General features: G+C 35.8%; 1 protein-coding gene across 1 annotated transcript; it reads right to left on the bottom strand.

Moving 5' to 3' along the window:
• Nucleotides 1-3,601: 3,601 nt before the first annotated feature.
• LOC113704116 (ABC transporter G family member 14-like) lies at nucleotides 3,602-8,665 on the bottom strand. Its single transcript, XM_027225784.2, has 5 exons — nucleotides 8,372-8,665; nucleotides 7,351-8,143; nucleotides 6,906-7,082; nucleotides 6,580-6,767; nucleotides 3,602-6,005 (listed from the first exon to the last, which is right to left on the bottom strand). The coding sequence occupies exons 1-5, from the start codon at nucleotides 8,534-8,536 to the stop codon at nucleotides 5,361-5,363; spliced, it is 1,968 nt and encodes a 655-aa protein (XP_027081585.1). The 5' UTR covers nucleotides 8,537-8,665; the 3' UTR covers nucleotides 3,602-5,360.
• Nucleotides 8,666-10,660: the final 1,995 nt, after the last annotated feature.

The following is a 10,660-nucleotide window of genomic DNA, read 5'->3' as shown; positions in this document are numbered from 1 at the left end:
CTAGAGTACTCGGACAAAGCATCCAATCATTAATTTCATGGTGTACTATGATAGAGACATAATATACCACAACTTTGTCGACAGTACAAACAAGGTAGAGGCTGCAAATTTTGTCTTATCCTTAATGGATAAGGTTGTGGATTCCATTGAAGAAGAAAATATTGTACAACTTGTCACTGATCGCGAATCTAGTATGAAAGCAGTTGGGGAGCAACTAATAAAAAAGGAAGCATTTGTTCTGATCACCATGTGCTGCGCATTGCATTGATTTGATTTTGGAAGACATTGGTCAGATGAAGTCAATAAAAGATGCCATCAAACAAGGTAGAAGAATTACCAGTTTTATCCTTAGTGGATAAGGTTGTGGATTCCATTGAAGAAGAAAATATTGTACAACTTGTCACTGATAGCGAATCTAGTATGAAAGCAACTGGGGAGCAATTGATGAAGAAAAGGAAGCATTTGTTCTGGTCACCATGTGCTACGCATTGCATTGATTTGATTTTGGAAGACATTGATCAGATGAAGTCAATAAAAGATGCCATCAAACAAGGTAGGAGAATTACCAGTTTTATATACAATAGTGACAAAATGGTAAATCTAATGAAGACATATACAAATAATAGAGAGTTATTGTAACCTGACATAACAAGATTTGCTACCGAGATCATTGCAATAGAAAGTCTTCTTCATCATGCTACCGAGTTGAAACGAATGTGTACTTCAAATGAGTGGTAAGAGTATAATAGCAGTTCTAAAAGAAGGGAAGAAGATGCTGAAGTGTTTGACTTGATTTTGTTAGAAAGATTTTGGAAAAAGGTATGGTGGGTATGTGCAATCATGGAGCCGCTAGTGAAAGTTTTAAAAGTGATCGATTAGGATAAAAAACCCACACTACCCATTATATATGAGAAAATGGATAAGGCTAAAATGACAATATAAATTGCAGTGAAAGACTTTCAAAAATACTGTGATATTATTGATGACAGATGGTATAAGCATTTACACAAGACTTGCATGCAACAGGTCATTATGTTTGACACTTATAAATAAATATTTTTTTAAACAAATTATTTTGTGCTAAAGATTTTCCCACTTGATTATTTTTTATGTCATTGGTCCAGCCTATTTCTTAAATCTCGTTCTTCAATATTCTGGCACTTGTGAATTTAATACATCTGAAATTAGAAAAGGATTGAAAGAAGTAATTAAAAGGTTTGAACTAAATTTAGAAATGCAAGCAAAAGCAATGAATAAGGTAAAATAATAGCCATTATTTATTAATCTGCATTACTTTATGTGTTTTTTTAAATTTCTAATATTCTAACTTTGTGGTATCCTTAGACAAACACATTTGTGAACAACATTGGAGAGTTTGGAAGTGCACTTGCAATTAAAGCAGTAGCTACATCTTTATCAGGTTAATAAATATGATTTTGTCCTTTAAATTATATTATGCATTATTATATCAGTTTAAGGATACTTGTTATATATGCATCATATTTACTATTTTTTTGCATTCTATGTTTTTAATAGCTATATGGTGGAACATATATGGTGAAGAAGTTCCTAATTTAAGAAAAATTGTAATTAAAGTTCTGAGTCAAACTTGTACATCATCTGGTTATGAAAGAATTTGGAGTACGTGGTCTTTGATACATACAAAACTTTGAAATCAATTGCCAATTGAAATGTTGAACAAGTTGGTATTTGTGCGCTACAACATGTGGCTCAGAATGAAGAATTTGATGTATAAAAATGACACCGATGATTTTTATAACCCAATTTGTTTAAATCACATTTTTGATGAAAATGATATATTAGATGAGTGGATTTGAGAAAATGAGCCGCGATTGATTTGTGAAGATGATTTAAGTTGGTTGAATAAATACATCAATGAAAGTGAAGGGAGGGAGAGAACAAAGTCATCATAATGATGATGATAATGATATGCTTTTGTCTCAATTCATAATTGGTATGAAAAAGAAACATAAAGAGCAAGTATTTATGAGCAAAGACAAGAGTACTAGATAGAAAAAAATTATATCAAAACCCATTTCATCTTTCTCTACCAACACCTCTAGCGGTGGAAAAGATGATGATGATAATGGAGGGGCAAACACGAGACATTCTTAACAAAAAATTTTAGTGGTAGTGGTGGTAACTATCATAATAGCTAATGTACTGGTGGCATGTCATGGGTTCAAACAGATAATAACTAGTATGCTACTCAAGACACTGATCATGGATATCATCGTGGCATAAAAGCACAGTAGCAGCATTTGAGCAGAATAATTGAATTTTTGAGTGAAGGTGACTCTTTTTACTACTCAAATTCTAGGAGATATTCTGAATTTCATAAGCTCATGCAAGATTTAAATATAGGTCATTCATATGGAGTCTATAATTCTGGTAATAGTTTGGGTACTAGGTGGCTAGGACATGAGTTTGAGCGATTACATGCAGGTTCTACTTGTTATTACTCTGAATACGGATCATATAGTGGAGCTAGCCATCTTCAGAGGTCCACTAGTGTTTCTACTAATGAATATTATCATCAGCCAACTAGAATATATCATGAGGGATCTACATCTGAATCAAGTAGCATTGGCTATTATGAACACAATTATGGTTCATCTAATAGCACCACTGATAGTTTACACTATCGAGGGTTCATTAAGATCAAATCTACCACCTTTGTCACATTTTAATCATGGTTTATCTAGTACGTCATCAAATTTAAGAGACGAACAATATGGTTCATACATTTCTCCTTATTCACATGAAGGAAACTAACTACAAATGTTATATTCTTACTATAATCGGTTGGGAGATGAGCATGATTTTGAACCTCCTCGTCATTCCACATGGTATTAATAGGTATGTAAACAAAGTAAAAATATAATTTTACTATATTTGATAGAATTCAATAGTTGTACATAATTCATTAATTTTAATATTTCAGTGATATTTATTATTTTTTATTTTAGGAAATTGGGATCAATATAGGATGAAAATGTGTATTGAGAATATGGTGAAAACACTTGCTTCTTTATGTCTTTATATTTCATAATATTATTTAATAGGTATTTGTTTCTTTTATTGTATTGAACTAAACACCACTACTTCCTTTGTGTACTGGGATTCGTATTGTATTATGTAAGATATGATGATTTTATTTTTATATATAATTTTTGATCTCATATAAAATAGGATTAGAAAGCACACTTGATGCTAAAATCATTTATTGCTAATGCTATAGGTTTATGGTAATGGCAGCATTATTTTATTTAAATAATTAGTAACTATTTATGATCATGTAGGTATTTAGTAAATTTAATTTGGTAATTGTGCCTTTTATGGTATTCTCTATTTTTAGTAATTTTTTCAGATTTTTTGGAAAATTTTATTTATTATAATGTATGTATCACCCGATGTTCAATCAATATGCTGCGACGGATGTGGAACATCCACGACCGTGATCCGCAACAGTGAACCATGCTCTATGGGTTTGCTTATTTGCTTCTTGTCAATTGTACTTTGATCTACATGAGGTTAGCTTCTTGCATTAGTTAATTTAAGTCTCAAGCTTTGCTCAGTATGAAAAATTTGAAATGGAATGGTTATTTCGCTAAAAATTCTGGATTGTTCTGCGGCTTCAAGCCTGACTGGGAGAGGTAGATTCACGAGACATTGCATATTAAAGAAATATCAAATTTTCGGTAGCCAGTTGTCTTGACTTCTGTCAGCAGTGATCTCCAGTTGCCTTAGAATCATCATGAAATCAGCAGATTCATTGCAATTTTGTTGACCTGTATTGGAGTCATGTACTCATTCAGCATAGGTGTCGCCGGGTGTTCATCATGTACTGATCACAATTCCCTCTCAACTTGGCCTTTCGTGGCCCGTCTCGAAGAATTGAATCCACTTCAGCTTGTATCTGTGTTTATTTCTTCCATTTCTCCTTTCTACCAACCTTCTAATTAACAGCTAACGCAAGATCTGCTTCATTAGCCATCAATGGATATCTGCAACCATTAATCTATCCGAGAGATGAGCAGGATTCTATGGATTTCAGGCCTTTATTGTTAATCTAGAACCTTATAGGGAGCGGTGCATGGGGTACTACGTTGACGTAAAAATGACAAGGATTTTGGGGGTCACTTCTTGTTTGCATAATGTTGCAGCCGCTACTGTATCAGCATCATGTGGAACTTGACCTCCTTTCGATATCATGCAGTTCAAGAATTTCTCTCATCACCACGAAGAAATATGGCTTCTGGAATTGAGGTTAGAATTGCTAGCCTTCTCCGGTATAGTGTTCTGTTGCTTGATTCTCTGTGCTCCTCCTTTCTTGTTTGTTTTTATTGTCCAGTCCATGTGATAAACAGGAAAATTGAGATCTATTATTCTTGAGATTGAAGTTTGTCAACCACATCAAATCGTTTTTGACCACCTTTTGTCCTGCATAATCAGCTGATTGTTGATTGAGAATTTTTTCGGAAAATTATATTTTCAATTCTGTAGTTATCTCTCCATTTTTTTGACTTCTGTTTTACATCAAGATTCAAGGGTTTGACTTCTTTTTGCAAAAATATTCACAGAATTTCTGGTTTCCGTCAAAATCTCCATGCCATTGAAAAAAGCTTATGTTGAATCCCTCCTCCTGTCCATACAGTAAACATGTATGACATGTCCTGGAACTGTATAAAGATTTAAAGATGTAGCAACAAAATATGTTCAAACGTCTCCTTAAAGATAAAGAGGTCTTCGTGGCCCTTCAGACCATGACCTTGATTAGAAGCCAAAAGTGTTCTTAGTCCCACTTTCTGTCCCTACTATAAACTTAGGATTAGACAACAGAGAGACTGAACAAAGAAGATAGATAAAAGCAATGTTATGGTGCACTTCCAGACATAAAACGTTTGTCCAATATAATTACTCTATGTACTTAAATTTGCTTATTCTTTAAAAGAGTGCCTTCTTTTTGTGGTCAATGCATCTGTAGGAGTTACTACCATAAAGTGGCGATTGTAATGCCCCCACATGGATCTGGAATACAGTGGACTTTGAGTTGCCTTAACATGCCCTCTTTTTTGACACTGGGAAAATCATTCTCCTTCTATAAGACTGGGTCTTACTATTAAGAGTGTTACACATTTATTGTGCAAATCTTGATCACTTTTGTAAGTCAGTTTTTTGCAAACCATTGCCAGAATGTGATACATCCAACTATCCAGGTACTTGTGATCATAATCTGACAGTGGCATTCTCATCTAAACCTAAGATTATTGCTCAGTTGAAGAAATGGAAAACTCTTCAACAGGCCTTGGTGATCATGCTCCTGAATTGAACCTTCTTCATCTGACCCTGCGCAATGCTAGATAAGCAATGAACCGATAGCCCACCATCATGAGTGCCATGATGGACACGTCAATCCACAAATGGTTTAGACCTACTGATTTGACATAAGGGAAATCTGCAACCCGGCAATATACTCCCTTGGAGCACTCATAATAATCATTCCCATTGTATTGCACTCCAAGAAGCAGCTTGAAACAGTAGTAGCTGTAACTCAAGTACTTTAACCAGACTATGAAAGCAGGGATTTGTTGAATATAGTAACCACCAGCAATGAGGAAAACTAGCGTTGTTACTGATGCTAAGGTAGTAGCTTGCTTTACGTCCATAAGTATTGCACCAAAGGCCAATCCTAGACTTTGCGAAACAAGGACACTGTACAGAACAATGAGAAGGGAAAGGATGAAGGTGGCTGGTTCTGGTTTGAGCCCACCCATCCAATAAATTATGAAGGTAAAGGCAGTTGGCAGAGCAAGCTCTAGTGGAAGATCGCCCACTGTTTTAGCTAGAAAGTAGGAGGACAGATGGTACATTCCAGATGATCTTTCCTTGATAAGCATCCTTCTTTCTTGGGGAAAAGTGAAAACAGCATTGTAGATTGGGTAAAAGCCCCAGAAAACAGAGAAGAAGAATAACATAGCAATCTGCATATAGGAAATGAACTTAGGTTAGTATCTCTTAGAAGTAGCTGTTTTATTTGAAGAAGCATATCTTATGTCTTCATTGAATATAGAGGCTTCCAAAGAACTCTCAAGGTAAAATGATAATAACTGTACTCTCGGCGATTTTCTGTAGATCATGCGCATTATCAGATGTGGGCGCCCTCTAATGGTCTTCCAATGACTTGGTCTATTCAACATCAAGATGCATTCTTGATATAGCGGACGTTCTCGTTTGATTCTTTCACCTGATTTTAGATTCTGATCTGAAAAATTAGTTTTTTTTAGCTGTTCTCATTTGCTTTTATGTCTAGATTTTAGATTTTCTAACAAGCTAAAAAACTAAAATTTTAGAGTTTCTAACAAGAAAACAACCTAAATTTTTAGATTTATCTAGAACCTATGCAAGAGTAGGCTTTGGTGATTCTGATTAAACAACTTTTAGTAAAATCTAAAGCAACCAGAACAGCCTCATAATTATCATGGCCTTCAAAAGAAAGTGACAGCTGCCACTATGATTGTTTATGCAAATAATGTGAGTAAGTGGATCCATTCTTACTTGATCTTCAATGTGGGACATTGGGGTATGCCACCAGAGAAGTCCGCCAAGTATTGCAACACTGATGACTTGGAAAATTCTTAGTCTGTTGAAGGTTTCATACCTCCGCTCCCTAAGCCCCCGCAGTAGCAGCACGTTGAACTGATAAAACCAGCTCGTGCACCATTGCTCTGACTTTGCATCACGTTCTGCATTTGATTGAACACCAGAAAACAACTGTAAATTAGACAGAATTTGAAATGAGAGAAGTGAGAACTATCTGAAGTCTAATAATTCTATGTGATTGAGAAAGATAACTTATTTGAGAGGAAGGCTATTGAACTCACTAGTGGAAGAATCCTTTGCGTAAGCATAATTATTGATGTCTAAACTGCATAGCTCAGCTTTCAACCTTGTAGCAATGTTTTTGTCATAAGCGGATATCAGAGCTTCTCTCACTAATTTTTGTTCCTTCTCAGCACTTTCACCTAGCTCAATTGCATGCTTGGCGTCAGGCCCAATTCCTGAAAAGTTTTAATGGTAACTGGTCAGGATTCTGATGAATATATAGATTTTTTTTTCACTTTTGTTGCTCGGTCTATCGAAACTTGATTCAGCTTTAAACTTCGCAGCATAAAAAGTATATGTTACATGCAAATATCTAGAGCCTATTCTTAGAGTTGATTCTTGAATTTCATTTGGATAGCAGGTTTTTTGAAAACTCAAGCTGTCCGAAGTTCTTTGACTGATAAAGGACAGAAAAAGAGTTGGTCTTATTGATTATCTGATTACCATTCGCAAGGTCAAGCAAGAAATCTGCAGGATTGACGGTGAGTGTTGTGGAAAAGCCAATTGAAGAGAAGTATTCCAGGGCAGTTGATGCAGGACCATAGTAGATTGGGCTGCCCTCCGACAACAAGACCAGCTTATCAAACATATGATAGAGCCGGCTGGAAGGCTGATGGATTGTGGTTACCACCGTCCGACCAGCACTAGCAAGACGCTTGATCGTGGTCAAAATGCGCATGGCTGTGGTCGAGTCCAACCCCGAGGTGGGCTCATCTAGCAGCAGTAGGCTTGGATTGATTAGCATTTCTTGGCCAATGCTGACCCTCTTTTTCTCTCCACCTGATATTCCTCGAAATAGAGGTCCTCCTATCATGCTGTTGCGGCACCTGCTCAATCCCAATTCTGCAATAACTTGCTCCACATGCTGGACTTTCTCTTCCTTGGTAAGGGTTTTTGGCAGCCTCAGTAGTGCAGTGAACAGGAGAGTTTCAAACACAGTTAGATGGGGATACAGGACATCATCCTGGGCAACGAACCCGGTTTGACGTCTGATATGACCTGATATAGGCTGGGTGTTGTATGTGATCTTTCCTGATAACTTGCTGGTGAGGCGGCCCCCAAGGGCTGTTAGGAGGGTTGTTTTTCCACTGCCTGATGGACCTAACATGGCCAGTATCTCCCCTGGACAAACCATACCTGTTAGCCCGTTCAGTATTATCTTCTCTTTGCTGCTCAATGTTTGGCCACAACACATTCCTTTCGTTTCAATTCTGATCTTGTAGACAATCTCTTCAAACTGCATAATAAGTAAGACAAATAAGCAGAACATTCAAATTACTGCTTAATGGAAAAAAAAAGAAGTAATTTCAAATTCTTATTTATGAGTAATCCTCTGTGAACGAGCTTCATGCCTTGAGGGCTATGTCACAAATAAAACTATATGCCTTGAACTATTTTCCGACTGGGGAAATGCATGTGCTTGCATGTATGAAATGTCCAAAAGAAAAAGGTGTGAAAATAAGACCTTTAGAGTTATGGGGTTTAAGGTCATTTGCAGAAAGGACTGTGTTCTGGCCTGTATAGGGTAAGCCAGATAAGGATTGTCACAGGACTCTGATGATATTGGCAGGCCTCCCATCAGTTGAATGCTGGGATTTTCTGGTTTTGGTGCTACAGAATTAAGTGGCATGGCCGAGTTGAAGTACTGTTTTTTTGTTATAGTATGGTGGTGGTGGTGACTGGTGAAGAAGGAAGAAGTTAAGAAGTTGCTCTTAACTTTGGCTTCCGAATTGAAACTGGACAACACATTTATAAACAGAAGAGGGCCAGAAACGAGGATCTTCTTTGAGTCTTAAAGGCTCTGAGATGTTGGCCTTAGCCTTCATGGTGGGTTCCCCACCTTTTTCTTTTGATGAAGTATTCCAACACCTCTTGGTACTCAGTATGGTTTAGTTGATGACTTGCTACTAGGCTAACCCCCCTCCTCTCTCTCTCTCTCTCTCTCTCTCAATTTTTTTTTCTTCTTTTTCCTCTCTTTGGTCATCTTTTCATTTTTTGGGTTGGGTATGACTCAGGCTAATTTACACCCGTACTCACCTACATTCTACTAGGTTAACCTTTCTCTCTCTCTCTCTCTCTCTTTTTTCCTCTATTTTGGTCTCTCTCTGTTTTTTTTTTTTGGGAACAATTCGAGCTAGATCACACGTGTACTCGCCTATATTCTAAATTAGCACCCGTTAACTTATATTATTGATGTGTGCCATGTAATGTAGACTTATGCAATGTGTGGTATTAGAATGTAGGGGTGTGAATTTGATTTCGCTATTTTTTTATATCCTTATTTTATTTAATTCATTAACCATGGATATCTTTTATGTATGCTTATTATAAATATTACTTTTTTTTTATTATTATGAGTATCACTTCAATGATGTTAAGTCTTTTCAAGGTGAAAAGTTCATAGTTCTCAGGTGTGCTATTATTGGTGATGATGGTTTTTACCACAAGTTGTTGGCATAATGCAAAATTTTTTTTTTTAACAATCTAGACAACCAGCCTTGATAGATTTATCTCAGGTGATATATGTCAGTAGATCTGTATATCCCCATGGTGAACAAGAGTGCAGGAATTGCTGATTGATGATGAAGTTAACATCCAACATCAAAAGGTGGGAAATGAGAAACATGCCACTGAGCAATCATTTATCAAGACTTGCTTTGCTACTATGCATGAAGAACAACTTGATGACAATAATTATTCACATAGTGATCTATGAAACCAATTTGCAGCTAAAGAAAAAAAAACCACATATGGCAATATCCTAGGATTTAGCAATGATATCTAGACATTGTTCTTGTATATAACTTTTTATTTTTGAATTAGTATTTTCTTTTATGTATTTTATAGTTCTGCTTTTGTGTACATTTGAAAACGGAAGGACTTGAAATCTTGTGCGTGTGCTTAGTAATAGACAATGATAGTGCTTCCCACCTTTCACTTCAATCATTTTGATAAACTTTAAGGCTTTAATCTTTATATTTATTTTGCAAATGGATTCTTACATAATGTGCAAATGGATTCTTGTTCCCACTTAGATTGCATTTCTTCTTCTTGTTCACCCTTCTCCAATTTTTTTTTTTTTCTGATGCTTAATTTTAAGTACGTTTTTTTTCTTTCTTTTGTCCCCCTTGTATTCTCCATTTTGGATGGCAATAAACAGCTAGTATTTTTGGTATCTTACTTTCAGCATTGACTAATGTTTGAGCTAGATATGATTGTTTGTACCTCTGATTATGTCTTCTGATGGACTTTAATTTTTTTGATTTAAGTAAGATTAAATGCAAACTTGCAAATATTGAACAAAAGAAATACACTTTAAGATGACACAGCAAATAAGTTGCAAATATGGTGGCATCATTTTGAAGATGACAGCAAGTGGTTTTGTACACGACCGTACACTTTAATAGTGATATGTGCTGAAACATGAGAAATATTTTAAACATGAATTTTATTTGCTCTATAATCACTTTAGAAAGTAATGATGAATGGGGATGCATATATATATATATATATATTTTCCACTTAGGGGTATCCCAACCCTTTGATCAACTAATTTCTAAAATTGTGTAAAATTTTGTCCCAAAAATACATAACGAGATTACACACAGGAGTCGATCACAGGACCTACTGATACCTAATAGACTAAAAAACCACTCGGACTAGTCGTGGGGGCGGATGCATGGATTAAGTTTTGCTGTTTCTTTTAGTCTTTTATTTTATATGAACTTTGTTCAACATATTCTTGGTCATCTTT

Source organism: Coffea arabica, chromosome 8e (genome assembly GCF_036785885.1).
Source record: "Coffea arabica cultivar ET-39 chromosome 8e, Coffea Arabica ET-39 HiFi, whole genome shotgun sequence".
Lineage (NCBI taxonomy): Eukaryota > Viridiplantae > Streptophyta > Magnoliopsida > Gentianales > Rubiaceae > Coffea > Coffea arabica.
This window is presented reverse-complemented; position numbering and strand designations above follow the sequence as displayed.

Excerpts from the sequence above, each read along its gene's own strand:
- LOC113704116 (XM_027225784.2), bottom strand. The coding sequence starts at position 8,536 with ATGCCACTTAATTCTGTAGCACCAAAACCAGAAAATCCCAGCATTCAA. Across the intron at positions 8,144-8,371 it reads TAAACCCCATAACTCTAAAG|TTTGAAGAGATTGTCTACAA; the intron begins GTCTTATTTTCA and ends CTTATTATGCAG. Across the intron at positions 7,083-7,350 it reads CTTGCTTGACCTTGCGAATG|GAATTGGGCCTGACGCCAAG; the intron begins GTAATCAGATAA and ends AAAACTTTTCAG.